The sequence below is a fragment of the Chiloscyllium plagiosum genome, chromosome 11 (assembly GCF_004010195.1).
Source record: "Chiloscyllium plagiosum isolate BGI_BamShark_2017 chromosome 11, ASM401019v2, whole genome shotgun sequence".
Taxonomy (NCBI): domain Eukaryota; kingdom Metazoa; phylum Chordata; class Chondrichthyes; order Orectolobiformes; family Hemiscylliidae; genus Chiloscyllium; species Chiloscyllium plagiosum.
Genome location: NC_057720.1, coordinates 65,026,806 through 65,046,639, shown reverse-complemented (window position 1 = coordinate 65,046,639; position 19,834 = coordinate 65,026,806). Strand labels below are relative to the sequence as shown.

At 40.3% G+C, this 19,834-nt stretch overlaps 1 protein-coding gene across 3 annotated transcripts in view; it reads right to left on the bottom strand.

Moving 5' to 3' along the window:
- axdnd1 (axonemal dynein light chain domain containing 1) overlaps positions 1 to 19,834 on the bottom strand; it is a 166,354-nt gene that overhangs the window by 108,257 nt on the left and 38,263 nt on the right. For all 3 annotated transcript variants that reach the window (XM_043699576.1, XM_043699573.1, XM_043699575.1), the window contains exons 6-9: positions 14,541 to 14,661; positions 3,927 to 4,015; positions 3,512 to 3,568; positions 749 to 860 (exon numbers count right to left, since the gene is read on the bottom strand). In XM_043699576.1, coding sequence (XP_043555511.1) covers positions 749 to 860; positions 3,512 to 3,568; positions 3,927 to 4,015; positions 14,541 to 14,661 — 379 coding nt within the window. The remainder of the gene's footprint in view (positions 1 to 748; positions 861 to 3,511; positions 3,569 to 3,926; positions 4,016 to 14,540; positions 14,662 to 19,834) is intronic.

Sequence of the window (19,834 nt, the reverse complement as noted above, 5' to 3'; positions counted from 1 at the left end):
TGAAAATAAATACATTCAACAGTTTTTAAACTTAAAATGAGTTCTAATGAAATGTTCTATAACTTTTGAAAATTGAGCTGAAATTTTATGATGACGTTAGATAATTCAGTGCTAGAAAGAATTACACAGCAAGTGGCGAGGTTCTGCACTGTCCTGCCTGAAATGTGGTGTGACAGATTCAATCATTGCACTCAAAAGGGAATTGGATCGTTAGCTGAAAAGGAAAAAAAAATGCAGGAAAAGGAGGGAGAATGACACTAGGTAAACTGATCTTGCAGAAATTCAACACAGACACAACAGGCCAAATTGCTCCTCCTCCCGCACAGTAACCTTTCTATGATTCTACAAGACAGATTTATTGTCATTCCCGGGGCAAGCGATTGAAAGCTTAATTAGATCCCAAGACAGGGAGAGACACCATCAAGTGTATGAGAAGTTGGGTACCACCCATCAGAGAGATCCAAGAGCTGAACTAATCGAGAGTAAGAGATTAATAAAAATCTAAAAATGTTACAAACTGATGGATATTAATGAACAATAAATATTATGGAGGTGGAAACTAATGGGAGAACAAACTAGTGAAATGGATATGAATAACTTAGCAAGAGAGAGGGAAGTAAGAATTAATTCTGCCATTAATAGTTTCAAAAGTTTTACTAATATTCAATATTATGAAAAGGTGATTACATTTCTCCAGAATGTTATTATCGCATGAGTCACAATGATAGACTAGCTTTTAAATTAGTACCTGTGTTTCTCCTTTATTTTGCTGTTCATTATCTTCATTAAATCCAACTTTTTCCAGCATTGAATCCATCACTTGAGAGAGCTGAATGGCCTCAACCCTACCACTTGGTTTCCTGACAAGACAGATACAAAATCCAAATGACATAATTATATCGGGTCAGCAGTTTTGCTTTGAGTGGTGGTGACCTTTTTTATTAATTTGGGTCAGTGTCAGTGAATGAAAAGGTCTCCATTGCCATTCATAGCCACCATTGAAAATTTCCAACTTTGCTTCTAAGCATAGTAAGCATTCCTCTGCATTTTGGGATAAGTTGATCGATAAATAACAGTAAAACAAGAACATAACAAATAGGGATAAGAGAAGACCATATTGCCCTTCAGGACAATTCCACAATCCAAGAAGATCATCAGCTTCAAATCCATTTTACTATCTGGATAGTAAAACCTGGATTCCTGGGGAGACTGAAAATCTGTACATCTCAGCCTTAGATATATTTAGTATTTGAATATTATAGATCTCATTAAAGCCCTGCACAATTCGATCAGACTGACCTTGAGTTAGTTACTGTGCATCCAGTCCCGTTGCAAAAAAGGCCAATGTCATTTGCATTCCAGATTGTTTACTGTATGTTCATATTAACTTTCAGGGTTCTTTGTATGAGTACACACAAATCTCTCTGAGCAGCAATGTTCACAAGTTTCATTTCTATTCGCAAATATTCTGTTTTCCTGCTCTTACAATCAAAGTCAATCATTTCATACTTTCCCACACTAAACTCCATTTGCCATTGTATTACCCACTCACTTGATCTTAGGGACCTCTTGAGTCCTCTTCACAGCTCCCATTTCCACTGAGCTTTGATTATTCAGTAAACTCAAAATATTCTTAGGTTCTAGATTGCCAAGAAAGAGCACTCATCTTGTGATATTCCATTAGAGTTACGACTCACTTGGGGTAGTACACTGTAAATCAAGCCCTGCTGTTCCTGGAGTCATTCCAAATGTTAAAGACTTTTTTTAATAGTAAGCACTGTACCCAATTTTACCTGACTTTCAAAACAAGGCTGCTCAAAAGCACAGATCAAGTCTAACTGCTAATCAAGAATTATTATTTATTAGTATTTATTAGTTATTATTTATTTATTAGTAATTAGACTATAACTACAGATAAACAGCTATAAACCATTTCTCATTTCTGTCTCCAGTTTTTAAAAACACAAAAATAGAAAGATATGGACCTTACTCTAATTACAGTCAATCTGAAAGTGCTTTGTTTATTGCTTTTTTCCTTCCTGCCCAGTGATCAATTCTTCTATCAATGCTAATATATTACACCCAGCTTCATAAGTCCTCATTTTGCGAGTTAAACAATTGTCTTTTGTAAATCCAAGTAAACCACATCTACTGATTCCCCTTTAAATCTGAATAGTTACATATGCAAAAAAAAAGAAATAAAAGAAAGAAATATCCCTTTCATAAAACCATGGTGACTTTGTCCAAACATCCTCTGAGGGACAAGGAAATCAAAACAATTGAGTGAATTCTAGAATATTGCTTCGCAAGTATGGAAGCTGAAAGGCTTCTGACCATGATAGAAACCCTGAGAACAATTATTATCACATCATTCAATCATACTTTATTCTTTGATCATGATTTCTCAGCCAGGACTTGGTGGTTGGTAATTTTCCAATACTTACTCCATGTATTCCACAGGATCACTACAGGGAGAAAGCTCACAAATATCTAAGAAACAACTTATCACCAACTACCAGAATGTAAGAATTTGGTCAATGGCTCATTATGAGGCCAATCAGTTACATATTGTATAATTACTCTACTTTGACATTGACAATAAATCCCAACATAAAAATAAATATAACCAAAAGTGTATCCATCTTACAAGAACAATGATAAATGGAATATTTGATAGATTGCTATTTCTGGATACTTGAATGTAGTTCTCCAAAACGAACGATTAAGCCCCCTGGTTGAATACTAAAACGTCAGTTGGTGAAACATAGAACTGGAGACAATGTTTATATAATAAAATATTTAAAGTGAGATTTGGTCTGTGATTGGTAGTTGATTGGTCTGTGTAGCCCAGCTATGGATGCAAAAGGTCATCGGTCTGATGACAACTCTCTAATTGGTTGCTGTGTAACTGAACAGCTTGTGGATGTTAACAATATAAGCAGAAGCATTTGAACCACTGGAAGGGCATGTATGTGTGTACGTGTGCGCTTGCGTGTGTGCGCAAGCATGAAGAAAGTGACAATGACTTCACACATCAAACTTTCAGAGCCCAATCTCAAGTGCCCCTCCACTTTAACAGACTCTTCCCAGTACGCTGCCTCGATTCAAACTACTTTTCGCCCTTTCTGCACCCTCATACCATAGAGTTTAGCAAGAAAACTTCAGGGCTCAATCACAACTGCACAAAACCACTCAATTTTTAACATATATAAATTGGGTGTCATGAGATTCCCAGACTTTATCTTGAAGGTAGGACATAATTGAATAGAGTGTTATGCTCATTAGAATTCATTGAATGCAAATATATTACAGGAAAAAAAACTGCCACAACAAACTGAGAGGCCTGAGACCCCGCAACCAGGCCGCTGACTGCATCGATGCAACTCAGCCAATAATTAGGTAATAAAAATTTTACATCCTATCTCAATCGATAACCCACATGACATATTTTCTGCTCTTGCAGGCTGTATAAAACTCCTCCACTAAATAGTCAGTGTATGCAACTACTCACATAGATGGAAATACCCTTAGTTTCTTTTCATGGTCCTGAAGTAGGGTTGTATATTTACTAGAAGAAAGAACAGGTACAGATCATTACATACATTAGCAGATTCTTTTAAGGTAACACGGTATTACACATAGCTTAATGTGTACAAATGAGCTTAAACGGCTTGAAGGAAGATATACTCAAAAGTAAGGCAGGAGCAATATTATAGCTTGTATTAAAAGCATATTCCAGCTTTCTAATGTTATCTTTTTAGCTTATATTACCATAATAACAGAACGAATTGTAACTTCAATGTGATGTACCATGAAATGCAAATGGTGAGTAGATACCAATGTAGGTAAAACATGAAAAAAAGATATTCACCTCTAAACTAAAGCAACACTTCAAGACAAATATCTACTGTATTAGAGTTACTCACTCCTCATAGTATTCTAATCCTAGGACTCCTTTATTCTTTACAATGTGGTACTCGTCTGGTATCAGGCTCTCAGGCACTTCAAATTGCTTCTGTTGAGAGAAATATTTGCCAAAATTTTAATTTCCTGAAGCACTGGGAGCAGGGGTGTTTGGTGCCACCTCAGAAACCCAAAAAAACGTGCAGCCCACCAATGACATTACCATCACTTTTCCAAGTCTTGAGCAATTAGCCTGAATAATCTATGAGTCAATCTCAACTCCCAGCAATTACAGGGACACTCTAAACTAGAAATTGGTTACATTTTGAGGTTTGGAGCATAACAGAATCAGCTGACAGAATAGATTGCATAAATTCAAATATTTCTCCTCATATTAGTGACACCTGTCTGATTGCGATACTCGAGGTTATAAGGGCCTCACAGAGAAATACTATTCTTTAATGACAGAAGAACAGTCCTGCCAGTGAAACAAAAAGATAATGGTGGCAAATAGCAGGAGGAAGTCAGGAATAGGGTGCCACACCCATGAATTCAAAGCTAAAAGTAGTTTATTACCTAGGCGTAATCGAACAGGTTGAGTACATTCATCTATATCCTGATGAATCACCCAAATAATCTTACTTTGCCTTCTTATGTGCACTCTAGCATGCTTCTCCTCACATCAAGATCGATTCTTTCCCATTTGTGCTTTTTCTCATATCCCCATCTATCCATTCACCACCGATACCAATATCTTGATGGAATGTCATGTCTCTCATTCCTAATCACCCTCAACAAGTGCTGTCTATCCAAACACTCAATGAATGTCATTATCAACACTCATGTGTCTCTTCTTTTCCTCCTTGTGAGAGGAGACAGTCTAGAACAAAAAGAAGTGACATCTTATTGCAACTTTTAACATACTAAGGGATCTTACAGGTTAGATGCTGAGAACATGTTCTCCTTTTTGGGAGAATCCAAAACTAGAGGATATAGGTACAGAATAAGGAGTGGCCCAATTACAAAATTGATACCAGGATTTTCTTCTTTCATAGGGTCATGACCCTTTGGATTTCTTAATTACAGAAAGTTGTGCAGACCAAGTCATTGCCTATTCAACACTGAGAAAATAATCTTTGAACTATGGAAAAACCAAGACTTCTGTGGACAGGACAGAAAGCCGAGTTGAGACCATGATCATATCACCCATGATGTTGTTGAATCGTGAAGCAGATTCAAGGGACTATCTGGTCACTTGTGATCCAATTTCTTATGATATATGGTCATGCGCATGCAAGACACTTGAAATAACTTGACCTCAGCAATTCTAATTCATGTCTTTAATATCCCATAGGCTCTTCAAAAATCTGCAAAAATCAATGAATGACGCACGGAGGAGATGTATGTCTGAGAACATATTCTCACAGAACCCATGCAAATTATGTACTCATTCAAATGTTTACATTTCACTGTGACCATTACGGCTGATGGTTAGCTTTTCACCTGGTATCTAACATAAGGCAGGAGCAAGGTGAGCAAAGACAGAAAGTGGTGACAGGATTCATGTAAACAGGCTGCTCCTGATCTTGTTTCACCTCCTGGTTATGCTGTTACTGATTATTTTGCTCTGTATTGGAAGTGTAAAGTAAAACATTTCAAGGGGATCCAAGTTAATCTTATAGAGCGAACTTCCAAGATTGTCAAGTAATTTTCAAGCATGTCAAAGCAATCTCCAAAGATTGGAAAGGAATCTTTCAGCACAAATACTGTGAACATCTTTCACATAAGTGGATAAGAAAGTATTTACTCACATATATCCCATCATGCCATGTATCCCCTTGTCACTGCCCTTGCTTTCATTACTGACTTTGAAGAGGCCCAGAAGACACATGGACACATATCAAATTGTAAAATTTATGATAACATTGCTGTAATTGAGTAATTAATGTTAACTATACATTGTTGTGGTTCTGTTCGCCGAGCTGGGAATTTGTGTTGCAGACGTTTCGTCCCCTGTCTAGGTGACATTCTCAGTGCTTGGGAGCCTCTTGTGAAGCACTTCTGTGATCTTTCCTCCGGCATTTATAGTGGTTTGAATCTACCGCTTCCGGTTGTCAGTTTCAGCTGTCCGATGCAGTGGTCGGTATATTGGGTCCAGGTCGATGTGCTTATTGATTGAATCTGTGGATGAGTGCCATGCCTCTAGGAATTCCCTGGCTGTTCTCTATATGGCTTGTCCTATAATAGTAGTGTTGTCCCAGTCGAATTCATGTTGCTTGTCATCTGCGTGTGTGGCTACTAAGGATAGCTGGTTGTGTTGTTTCGTGGCTAGTTGGTGTTCATGGATGCGGATCATTAGCTGTTTTCCTGTTTTTCCTATGTAGTGTTTTGTGCAGTCCTTGCGTTCATCCACAGATTCAATCAATAAGCACATTGACCTGGACCCAATATACTGCAGCAGACAGCTGGAACTGACAACCGGAAGCGGCAGATTCAAACCACTATAAATGCCGGAGGAAACGCCACAGAAGCGCTTCACAGGAGGCTCCCAAGCACTGAGGATGTCACCTAGACAGGGGACGAAACGTCTGCAACACAAATTTCCAGCTCGGCGAATGGAACCACAACAACGAGCACCTGAGCTACAAATCTTCTCACAAACTTTTAACTATACATTGACCAGATTTTCTGAGGTCACATAAACATTTCTGAAACATAGATGAGAATTCCGCATAGGGATATTATGAAATCCCCATTGTAGCAGACTACAAAGCAATAGCCCAGAAAATCGAAGATTTTCAGTTGGGCAATTCTCATCGCCTGGAAACCTCCAAAACTATTCATTTGAAGTGCAAAGCTTGGACAGTTCTGCTGAAGTATGTAGTGTTACAAAGCGGTTGTCAAACCCCTCTGTCAATTAAACCAAACACCTAAAAAAGGTCGCCTCACCTTGCAATCTGTTAAAATGTGAGTGACAGAGAACTCCCAAATTCCACTATTTAAAGAAAAAATAATAATTTATTTTTCTAATTCTAAGAGTGAACATTAAACAAAAACTATTCACAAATCCAAGCCCCCCCTTTCTCTTAACTATTTACTATCTGACCCCAATTCTATAAAAAAATTGCTGATCCAATAACACACTTATTAAAATTACATTAAGTTAATCTCAAAAGTACACAGTCTTTGTCTTCAGTGTTCCTGATGATCTCCCTGGATTGTCTTCTTTCTTTTCACTGAGAATAGGCTTTACATGAAAAGGTACCTTTGATAAAGAGGTTTTTTTCTCATTTCTTTAAGGGCACGATGTTAGATGGGCAGTTAGCTCTCCAGCAGTTGCTCTCTCCATGACAGTTGCTGTCTGACAAATTTTCAAAATGTTCGCATTCTTATACCCCTCTCAACACCAGGTCCTCTTATTGGTTCAATGTTGATAAAACAGTAAATTCAAACTTGTTTGGGTTTTAATATCCTGGGGCACAATTTAAACTGATTGGTTAAATTCGAATTGTTGTCAAAACAGCAACTAAAACTCAGGTATCCATTTCACAGCCAAATGTTACATATTTTAAATTTTCCAGTACACTCTGGGACTGCCATCTCATCAGATACACAGGTACTTATAATCTCTCAGTTCAGAACAGCATTTTCTCTCTCTTAAAAGTACAGTACATGCCTTCAACTTCATGACAATTGTTACTCAGGAAAAGTTAGCCTATTAAAAACCTAGTTAAATTCTTAAATAACTATGAAGCTGACATCCCAACTACACTCCTCCCAGACCCCTTACAGTCTCCCTAAATCCTGACCTGATACCATTTTTCACCATTCTGGGATATGAAAATCTGGAGCTGAAACTCAACATCAACCCATACCCTGAAACATGTTTCCCTCATGCCTTGTTGCCAGACGATCCACTTTCTCTGCCATAGGAACTAACAACTCCTGTACAAGTGTGTCCACTTGGCTCCTTATCCACGTGGCACTCTACCCTCCAAGGTTATAAGGGATAAATACAAGGTTCCAGTTCTATCCTTTCTTGCCTGGCTGTCTGGAGGGTTAACATTCAACACTAAAAGTGAAAATTCTTCTCTACTGAGGGGATTGCTCATACCAAGCTTAACATATTGCAGTTAAATGTAAATGTCAAGTTGTTGCAACAGATTTCTGGTGTGCTGCCAATTTCCCTAGTTTAAATCTCTCATCCATTCTCAACCCACATGATTTTGCACATTAAATCTCAGTTCAATAGTTCTCAAAGTCAGCATTAATTAATCAATATGTGCTCAAAATCTCAGAGCACAAACATTACATAAAAGATATCTCAAACCAATAACATTGTCCTTGCCTTACAACTTTCTGCCTTTGAGGTACAATCTTAGTTGTGACGAGTTCCACCAACCTCTCTGAATCATCAAAAGGGATGTGGAGTGAAACTGCTAAACAAATATGTGGCTGAATAAATCCCTAAGGTGTTTGTTTTTGAATTGGGTACTGTGTAATGAGAAGGGAACCATTGCCAATTTAGCTGTGTGAGACCTTTTGGGGTTAAGCAACCATAACCTGATGTAATTTTTTGTCAGGTTGGAGAGTGAGATAGTTGATTTGGAGACTAGGGTGCTGAATCTCAATAAAGGAAACAACGAAGATGTGTGGCATGAGTTGGCCTTGATAGGTTGGGGAGAGTTTCTTAAAGGGATGACAGTGGATAGGCAATGGCAAATATTCAAGGAATGCAAGGAGATACTGCAACAATCATTTATTCCTGTTTAGCACAAAAGCAAAATGGGCAAGAGGGTCAATCCATTGATTACAATGAAAATTACAGATAGTATCCGATCCAAGGAAGATGCTTACAGATTGGCCAAGAAAAACAATAGGTAAAAACAATGACTGCAGATGCTGGAAAACAGAGTTTAGAGTAGAGTGGTGCTGGAAAAACACTGCAGTTCAGGCAGCATCCGAGTAGCAGTAAAATCGACATTTCAAGCAAAATCCCTTCATCAGGAATACAGGCAGAGTGCCTGAAGGGTGGAAAGATAAATGAGAGGAGGGTGGGGGTGGGGAGAAAGTAGCATAGAGTACAATAGGTGAATGTGGGAGGGGATGAAGGTGATAGGTCAGGGAGGAGGCTGGAGTGGATAGGTGGAAAGGAAGATAGGCAGGTAAAACAAGTCATCTTCCCCCACTCACCTATTGTACTCAATGCTACTTTCTCCCCACCCCCACTCTCCTCTCATTTATCTTCCCACCCTTCAGGAACTCTGCCTGTATTCCTGGTGAACGGATTTTGCCCTAAATGTCGATTTTACTGCTCCTCGGATGCTGCCTGAACTGCTGTGCTTTTCCAGCACCACTCTAAGAAAAACAATAGGTCTGAGGAAGAGGAGCTGTTTAACATTCAGTAAAGAAGGAACCAAGGGATTGATTAAGAAGGGGAAATACAGTACAAAAGTAAGCTTGCAGGGAGCATAAAGACTGTCACTAGGAGTTTCTATAGGTACATGAAGAGAAAGAGATTAGTGAAGATAAGTGTAGGTCCCCTACAGACAGAAATGGAGGAATGTATAATAGGGAACAAATGCCTGAGTAACTGAATACATATTTTAGCTCTGGTTTCACAAAAGAGGACACAAATTGGATACCAGAAATGTTGGAGAATGCAAGATTTAGTGAGAGGGAAGAACTGAGAGAGAACAACATTAGTAGAGAAATGATGCTGGGAAAATTGAGGGAATTGAAGGCTATAAATCCCAGGGCCAGATAATTGACATCCCAGAATATATATGTCCCTGCAAATTTGAGTGTAGCTAATATTACTCCAATATTCAAAAAGGGAGGTAAAGAGAAACTGGGGAATTATAGACCAGTAAGTCTAACATTGGTAGTGGAGAAAGTTCTCGAATCCATTATCACGGACTTTATAGCGGACCATTTAGAAAGCAGTGTGAACATCTGATAGAGTCAGTATGGATTTATGAAGGGGGAATCATGCTTGACAATCTGTTGGAATTCTATGAAGATGTAACTAGTAATGTTGACAAGGGAGAGCCAGTCGATGTAGGATATTTGGAATTTCAGAAAGTGTTTGACAAAGTCCCACATAAGAGATTATTGTGCAAGGTTAAAGCACATGGGATTGGGGAAGTATATTGAGAAGTATAGAAAACTCGTTGGCAGAGAGGAAACAAACAGTAATGGGTCCTTTTCAAATTGGTAGGCAGTAACTAGTGGGGTGCCACAGGGTTTGGTGCTAGCACCCCAGCTATTCACAATATATATTAATAATTTGGTTGAGGGAACAATGTGTAACATCTCAAAGTTTGCAGCTGATACCAAGTTGGGTGGGAGGGTGAACTGTGACAAGGATGCACAGATGCTTCAGCATGATCTGGACAGGTTGGGTGAGTAGGCAAATCAATGGCAGATGCAGTATAATTTGGAGAAACTCAAGGTTGTTCACTTTGGAAGCAAAAACAAGAAGATAGATTACCTGAATGGCTGTAAATTGGAAGAAGGGAGTGTGCAGGAGGACCTGGGTGTCCTTATACACCAGTTGCTGAAGGTAGGTATGCAGGTGCAGCAGGCGGTAAAGAAGGCAAATGGTATGTTGGTCTTCATTGCGAGAGGTTTCAAGTACAGGAGCAGGAATGTGTAGTTGCAGTTATATAGGTGCTTGGTGAAACAGCACCTAGAATATAGTGTGCAGTTTAGGTCTCCTTTTCTGAGGAAGGATGCTCTTGAGGGAGAGCAGCAAAGGTTTACCAGGCTAATCCTGAGGTTGCGAGACTGACGTAGAATCGAAATTGACTAAGTTAGGATTGTTTTCACTGGAGTTCAGCCGGGTGAGGGGAGGATCTCATAGAGACTTATCAAATTCTAATAGGACTAGACAGGATAGATGCAGAGAAAATATTCCCAATGGTGCGTGCATCCAGAACCAGGCGTCACAGTCTGAGGACTTGGGCTGGACCATTTAGGATGGAGATGAGGAGACATTTCTTCACCCAAAGAGTGGTGGATCTGTGGAATTCATTGCCACAGGAGGTAGTCGATGTCAAATATTGAGTGTATTCAAGAGATGGCTAGATATTGCACTTGGAGCTACTGGGACCACAAGTTGTGGGGAGAAAGCAAGATTAGGTTATTGGGTTGGATAATCCATGATCCCAATAAAAAGCGGAGCAGATTTGCAAGGCCAAATGACCTCCTCCTGCTCCTACCTTCTATATTTCTATGTTCTATGAATTGAATAATTTTAGCCCTTCATTAGACAAAAACACTGAAATCTGTAACTGTATCATTTTAAACTGGAACTTAATTTGTCGAAGCATCAGTAGAGCCATAGAGTCATAGAAATGTACAGCATGGAAACAGACTCTTCGGTCCAACCTGTCCACGCCGACCAGATATCCCAACCCAATTTAGTCCCACCTGCCAGCATGCAGCCCATATCCCTCCAAAACCTTTTGAATCATATACCCATCCAAATGCCTTTTAAATGTTGCAATTGTACCAGCCTCCACCACTTCCTCTGACAACTCATTCCATACACGCATCACCCTCTGCGTGAAGACGTTGCCCCTTAGATCTCTTTTATATCTTTCCCCTCTCACCCTAAACCTACGCCCTCTAGTTCTGACACCCCGCACCCAGGGAAAAGACTTTGTCTATTTATCCTATCCATGCCCCTATAATTTTGTAAACCTCTATAAGGTCACCCCTCAGCCTTATAGAGGCTCCACGGAAAACAGCCCCAGCCTGTTCAGCCTCTCCCTATAGCTCAAATCCTCCAACCCTGGCAACATCCTTGTAAATCTTTTCTGAACCCTTTCAAGTTTCACAATATCTTTCCGATAGGAAGGAGACCAGAACTGCATGCAATATTCCAACAGTGGCCTAACCAATGTCCTGTACAGCCGCAACATGACCTCCCAACTCCTGTGCTCAATACTCTGACCAATAAAAGAAAGCATACCAAACGCCTTCTTCACTATCCTATCTACCTGCGACTCCACTTTCAAGGAGCTATGAACCTGCACTCCTAGGTCTCTTTGTTCAGCAACATCCCCTATGTCCTTACCATTAAGTGTATAAGTCCTGCTAAGATTTGCTTTCCCAAAATGCAGCACTTCACATTTTTTTAGATTAGATTAGATTAGATTACTTACAGTGTGGAAACAGGCCCTTCGGCCCAACAAGTCCACACCGACCCGCCGAAGCGCAACCCACCCATACCCCTACATTTACCCCTTATTACCTAACACTAAGGGCAATTTAGCATGGCCAATTCACCTAACCTGCACATCTTTGGACTGTGGGAGGAAACCGGAGCACCCGGAGGAAACCCACGCAGACACGGGGAGAACGTGCAAACTCCACACAGTCAGTCGCCTGAGTCGGGAATTGAACCCGGGTCTCTGGCGCTGTGAGGCAGCAGTGCTAACCACTGTGCCACCGTGCCGCCCACAATTTATCTGAATTAAACGCCATCCGCCACTTCTCAGCCCATTGGCCCATCTGGTCAAGATCCTGTTGTAATCTGAGGTAACTTTCTTTGCTGTACACTACACCTCCAATTGTGGTGTCATCTACAAACTTACTAACTGTACCTCTTATGCTCGCATCCAAATCATTTATGTAAATGACAAAAAGTAGAGGGCCCAGCACCACTCCTTGTGGCACTCCACTGGTCACAGGCCTCCAGTCTGAAAAACAACCCTCCACCACCATCCTCTCTCTTCTACCTTTGAGCCAGTTGTGTATCCAAATGGCTAATTCTCCCTGTATACCGTGAGATCTAACCTTGCTAACCCGTCTCCCATAGGGAACCTTGTCAAACGCCTTACTGAAGTCCATATAGATCACATCTCCTGCTCTGCCCTCATCAATCCTCTTTGTTGCTTCTTCAAAAAAAACTCAATCAAGTTTGTGAGACATGATTTCCCACGCACAAAGCAATGTGGACTATCCTGAATCAGTCCTTGCCTTTCCAAATACATGTACATCCTGTCCCTCAGGATTCCCTCCAACAACTTGCCCACCACCGAGGTCAGGCTCACTGGTTTATAGTTCCCTGGCTTGTCTTTATCACCCTTCCTAAACAGCGGCATCACGTTAACCAACCTCCAGTCTTCCAGCACCTCACCTGTCACTATCGATGATACAAATGTCTCAGCAAGAGGCCCAGCAATCACTTCTCTAGATTCCCATAGGGTTCTCGGGTACACCTGATCAGGTCTTGGGGATTTATCCACCTTTATGCATTTCAAGACGTCCAGCACTTCCTCTTCTGTAATATGAACATTTTGCAAGGTGTCACTATCTATTTCCCTACAGTCTATTTCTTCCATATCCTTTTCCACAGTAAATACTGATGCAAAATACTCGTTTAGTATCTCCGCCATTTTCTGCGGCTGCACACAAAGGGCGCCTTGCAATTCTTTGAGGGGCCCTATTCTCTCCCTAGATACGCTTTGGTTCTTAATGTATTTGTAAAAACCCTTTGGATTCTCCTTAACCCTATTTGCCAAAGCTATCTCACGTCCCCTTTTATCCTCCTGATTTCCTTCTGAAGTATACTCCTACTGCCCTTATACTCTTCTAAGGATTCACTTGATCTATCCTGTCTATACCTGACATATGCTTCTTTCTTTTTCTTAACCAAACCTTCAATTTCTTTAGTCATCCAGCATTCCCTATACCTAGCAGCCTACCCTTTCACCCTGACAGGAATATACTTTCTCTGGATTCTTGTTATCTCATTTCTGAAGGCTTCCCATTTTCCAGCCGTCCCTTTACCTGCGAACATCTGCCCCCAATCAGCTTTTGAAAGTTCTTATTAAATACCATCAAAATTGGTCTTTCTCCAATTTAGATCTGGTCTATCCTTTTAGATCTGGTCTATCCTTTTCCATCACTATTTTAAATCGAATAGAATTATGATCGCTGGCCCCAAAATGCTCCCCCACTAACACCTCAGTAGTTAACATATCATTCAAGATTCTTAACCAGCTCTCACTAAATTAGATATTTGTCGAGTTAAACATTGTCGAGTTAAACATTTTGTTTATTAGCATAGTCCTTATTCCTGGACCTCTGAAATTGACTTAGCTACTCAAAAGAGAGCTTCGACTGGTGTACTTGATGATCGACACGGTGGATACTAGAGATATATCAACGTTACTGAATAGAACTTTGCTCAATCAAGTTAGACCTCTTGTAAAATATTGACAGAAGACTGACTGCCACAAGAAAAAGAAATCTGCTTAAAAAGAAAACTCTGAAATATAATAATGTCATAATAATGGCTGCAAATGCGCAAAACTAATTTCAAGTATGGTGTCAATATTCCAGTAACCTTTTCAAAGGTGTCTTTCAAAAGTTTCAATAAGGGAGGATATCCTCTTTTAACTGACAGTCCTTTGTTTATGTAGTGACATTTATTACAAGTAAAGGCCTCAAATATAACTTCTGTTTCTACCATCAGTAAGTTTTATTTGACAATTCCAAAACTGAATTAAAATTGCATTAGTGTCACACTGTGCTGAAATATTTAAACAATGTTGACTGAAAACAAAATGTAACAGACTTTGCCACTAAACCATCTGATATCTAAACATGTCAAATTGACTCACGATAACAGGTTGTTTTTCAAGTTGAGCCCGGACTGCGCTCTTGTCCATGGTTACTGACACAGGAGGTACTGACTCTTCAGAACATTGGGAATATACAGCATCACACAAAAATGAGATATCTCTGCAAATAAGATTGGGAACAGTGAAAATCATAACACAATTATCAAAATGTCACAAAGGAAATAAAACCAAATACACCTAATTTTAAATAAATAATAATAAAATGTTATCGTCCCTGTGCTGAGGCAGGAACAAAAAGTACAAGTAAAATATTTAATTATATGATTTTTACACATATATGAAATGAGCAGGGTCAACAGGACAATAAACTCTGGCCTAGCCAATCAGACCCATCACCCGAAAAAGAATTTTAAATTCTTTCTGACAATTAGTTAACATATTAGTGCTGCTTCTTGCTCCCATGTTCACAATATTTCAAATGCCACGGATGTTGTTGTAACATTAAATGCTCATATTTCAGAATTCCAAGGCCATTTTCTCATTAAAATACATGTATATTTTCCAGGTTCCATTAGCTCTTGTGCTGAATGCATTGTCGTAAGTGGCCTTGAGCATCTAAAATCTGGATTTAGGTTATTGTCAAGAGCAATCATTTAATACATACCCTTACTAACAACAAAATGGCTTTTTAATGCAAGTAATATAAAGTAACATAACAAAATGGCTTCTAGGCTGCAAATTGACAATTCTGTTATAAATGGCTTTTAACCCTGATAAAAGCTGCATTCCTGAACTGACTGAACCAAAGATTAGTGGACAATCCTTCCTTCACAGTATGGAATTAACTAAGCTAGATAAGACATTACTAACCATCCGAGCTAACCTTGGAGACACATGTGCCAAGAGATAAAATGTGCAAAACAAAGTTAGTTCCCAGGAAATATCATTGGCTTAACCTTATGTCTATAATGTCATTTTATTAAATTTTATTGGATTTGCTCTGTAATTAAGGCTGTACTATTTTTCAAAAACAGTATAAAAATTGTCTTTGTTTTAAGCCATTTGCGCAGCTTTCTCCTAGGAACACAGAAGCATTTAACCTCAATGTTGCTGGGACAACCTGAGCCTGGCTATTATAATAAAGTGTGAAATCTTGCAGAACCAGACCGAATTACTGGTGTTCTGTTGGCCGATTGCGGAACCAAGAAACCCCTCCGTGGGTTGAGATCTTCATCTGGTGCCATGACTCGGATTTGTTACAGACGATTGTGGACAGTGGTGTAAGAGCTTTGTGTCCTCCAGTATTGAATGTTGAGGAATCAGCCACTAAGATGTGAGTATTTCATATCCGTCTGGTTTTCCTTTCATTCAAGTAGTGGTTGACTTGACCTCTCGCTGTCTATCATCTCAGTCCAGCCTGAAGAGAATCAGTCTTGGTAAGAATAGGGTCAGGGACCCTAATAAAAGGGGAAAGAAAGTAAAGAGAAAAGAAAAGGTCGAGGACATTTACGGAATTGGGGACTCCACCTAAAAGGTTGGGGACCTGAGTACAGAGTTGGGAGGCGGATCGGAGATCTGAATAGAGTTGAGGACCCTAAAAAGGGAGAAGGTCGAGGACCTTTATGGAGTTGGGGACTTCTACTAAAGGCTGGGGACCTGAGCACAGAGTCAGGAGACTCTGATTCGGTCAAATTGGTGCTGTCTAAATTGATTCTTAAATTGTCCTGTGAAAGACAAAATAAAGAAGTATCGTGATTTATTAAAACAAAACTGTCAGGGTTTTAGAATGTTGACAATGCTTTGCAGAAATCATTAGTCTTGTTGTTTGTTGTCAGGTTACTGATTAGTGAAAGTTTTATGTCAAGATTATCTTCTCCGTTGTATCTGAATGGCTTTTCTTGTCTTGCTTTGCTGCTTTGTGTTTGTTCTGTTTTGTTTTGATGTTTGTTCTTTGTTTATGAAATATAGAGGGTGGCTGCTGCTTTTGTCGTGTTAAACAGAAGAAAGCTGGCCAGTGACACAATTCTCGCACACTTGGTTAAGCAGCTATGGAAATGTGGAAATGTAGCCACTGGGGAGTGATGTATCTTTAATGTTACCTTGGAGCTAACATGGGGAATCGACATATACACTGACTCTTTGGTGTGCTCTTGGTGTGATGCACAATTTTGGAGGCTTGTGGGAACATAGAGGATTTTTAACCCCCATGGGGCAGCGTTCTCGTAATTCTGTTTTGTCCAATCAATTTGGCAGTTATCAAGATGTTCGGCTCACGCTGAAGAAACTGATTCAGTTTCCAAAGTAGTGGGCAGGCGGATGCAACTGCAAAGCCGGCAGCCTTACACCCCAAACCTCTGGTCTCATTGGGTCCCCAACAAAACCCGGTTAGACACAGTATAAAGACGGGTGTGCCAGACTTGAGTACGGTACAGCAATCACAGTGGAAACTCCCTGCTGAAGAACACTAACTATGGCCTCAAATGGGGTATTCCCTCAATGCTCAAACCAAAAGTGGGTGACCCCTGCTGGACAAGTTTGTGTTCCTTCTTTGCTACTGCCTATATTAGTTCATTATGTTCATTTTGTACACACTTGGACAAGGAGGGAATGGTTTATACTCTATTACAATGGACAAGCCGCGGCCTCCAACCTCGATGGGAGGGGCCCTTCCAGGTTGTCCTTACCAACCCTACTGCTGATAAAGTTGCCGGACTCCTCCATTATTTCAAGGTCATCAGACGAGCCCCTTGCAAGGGGGGAGATGATGAAGATTGAATTTACCTTGCTATATGGACTCATCATCGCCAGCATTGGTGCTCAAGAAGGGAATGTTTACCAGTGTGATCCTGAGCAACCAGAGACTGTGTACCATTTCTGCCGAAAAGATGTCTTTGTGACTTCCCTGAACATATGGGTAGTCTATGGCTGCAAAGTACGGCTGTCCGGAGTGCTTGAGGTGAAAGCTGTTCAATAGAAAGAGGTGGGTCTTCCTTGTGTGCCGAGAGATTGATTCCTTCAATGCATGGAAAATTACCAAGAAAGACTGTTACATTGGTCAACTGCATCAAGAAGATTTACAGGACAAGTCTCAATGGTCTTTGTCCTGTCAGCGTGTTGTGTGCCAGTTTGATTTCAGTTGTGCTATGGGCAGCCCTGGTAAGCTTTGCCCCTATTCAAATAGGTCTACATTGGCACACCACAAAAGAGAAAAGGGGGAAATGTTATCTTTCAGTAACAATCTGTTTCTTCAGAGTCATAATAAAATATTCGGCCAGGATGAAGTGATCCATTACACTCTTACGTCAGCAAAAGACTCTTTGACCACTTTCCCTCTCCCGAATCCCAACGGAGGAATGGAACGCTTTTAAAGCATTTACCGGACATAATATTTCTTTTGACGATTACCTATCCCCATCTGCTAGTTGCTTATGGACTTCTTCTAAAAACTCCACAGTAGCCTATCCCAATTGTTACTATGTTAAGGGATGGGGGTGCACGTACGTGAAAGTGATCGTTGGTATTCAGGCCCTTTGTGGCATGGGTAATAGCAGCCATCTTCACTATGAGACTCCGAACAGCACCCACATTTTCCCAATTGTGGGATGAAGGAACCATTCTGGAACAATAACCGTATCTCTTACCGAAAGACCCACCTCTTTCTATTGAACAGCTTTCACCTCAAGCACTCCGGACAGCCGTACTTTGCAGCCATAGACTACCCATATGTTCAGGGAAGTCACAAAGACAGGCCTGCTTCTTCCTGGGAAACTCCCTCCATTATCTATACTAAACCTGGTTACTATTTTTTCAATCAAGATAAAACAACTAAACTCCTTGTCCTTAGTGAAATAGGTACTCTCAGTACTCCCTGTGCTGTAGCTGTAGGGACACTTTTCCTGACTACTGTTCCTTGTCCAATTACCCGGGAATGGGATTGGGATTTCCCTGTCAAACATTCAGTCTCACCTGAGTTCTGTGCACATTGGAGGAATGCTAAGGCTTTGGGCACCATTAATGCTCAGTCTGTGGGGTACGCATTTCTTAGGACTTTTTCCTTAGGAGAGTCTACAGGAATTATTAGCCACCAAAACTGAAGTCATCTCATTTGCGGTCTCACCCTCATGGGCAATGAGACGGCTGCTGCCCTGGCAGGAATTAAGGATATGCTTTCAGAATTGCGCCTATTTTCCCAACAAAAGCGGTACACCCTCAACTACCTGCTCACAAGAGAGGGTTGGGTTTGCACCATGTCAAAGGCAACTGTACCATGGGAGTCACTGACCTCACTAAGAATATTACCAGGCATGTAGTTAACATCCGCATCTTCGTCAGTCGAATGACAGAAGGCACAGGATGGGGAGATTGGGGTTTTGGCTCATGGTACAACTGACTGATAAATATAGCGATGTATGCTGGCATTGTTTTAGTTGGCCTTTTTGCCGGCATTGCTATTGTTAAATGTATTATTGCTAAGCTACTAATTTCCATTGACAGCATCGGCTCCCCCACAGAAATGCTTCTTTTCCATTCAAATGATGATGAGGAGGTGCAATTGTCTACCCCCTACTTCCTCCCTGATGAAGGAGAAGTATGGCAGTCTCTGGCATCCATTCAATTGGACTGATCTAATCTATGCCCTCACATCCTATGGTGTGGTCATGGAATGACCAAAGTGGGGAGATGAGGGTCTAAAATCTGGATTTAGGCTGTTCGTCAGGAGCAACTATTTAATACATGCCCTTACTAACCACAAAATGGCTTCTTAATGCAAGTAACATAAAGTAACATAACAAAATGGTTTATAGGTTGCAAATTGACAATTCTGTTTAAAATGGCTTTTAACCCTGATAAAAACGGCATTTCTGAACTAACTGAACCAAAGATTAGTGGACAATCCTTCCTTCACAGTATGGAATTAACTAAGCTAGATAGGACATTACTAACCATTCAAGCTAACCTTGGAGACACATGTGCCAAGAGATAAAATGTGCAAAACAAAGTTAGTTCCCAGGAAATATCATTGGCTTAACCTTATGTCTATAATGTCATTTTATTAAATTTTATTGGATTTGCTCTGTAATTAAGGCTGTACTATTTTTCAAAAACAGTATAAAAATTGTCTTTGTTTTAAGCCATTTGCGCAGCTTTCTCTTAGGAACACAGAAATGTTTAATGTCTGTGTTGCTGGACAACCTGAGCCTGGCCGTAATAACCAGACCGAATTACTAGTGTTCTTTTGACCGATCATGGAACCGAAAGACTCTCCCATGGGTCGAGATCTTCAGCCTCAACCTCACTGTCAAACCTCTTCATCATTCAATCTAGTCTACTGG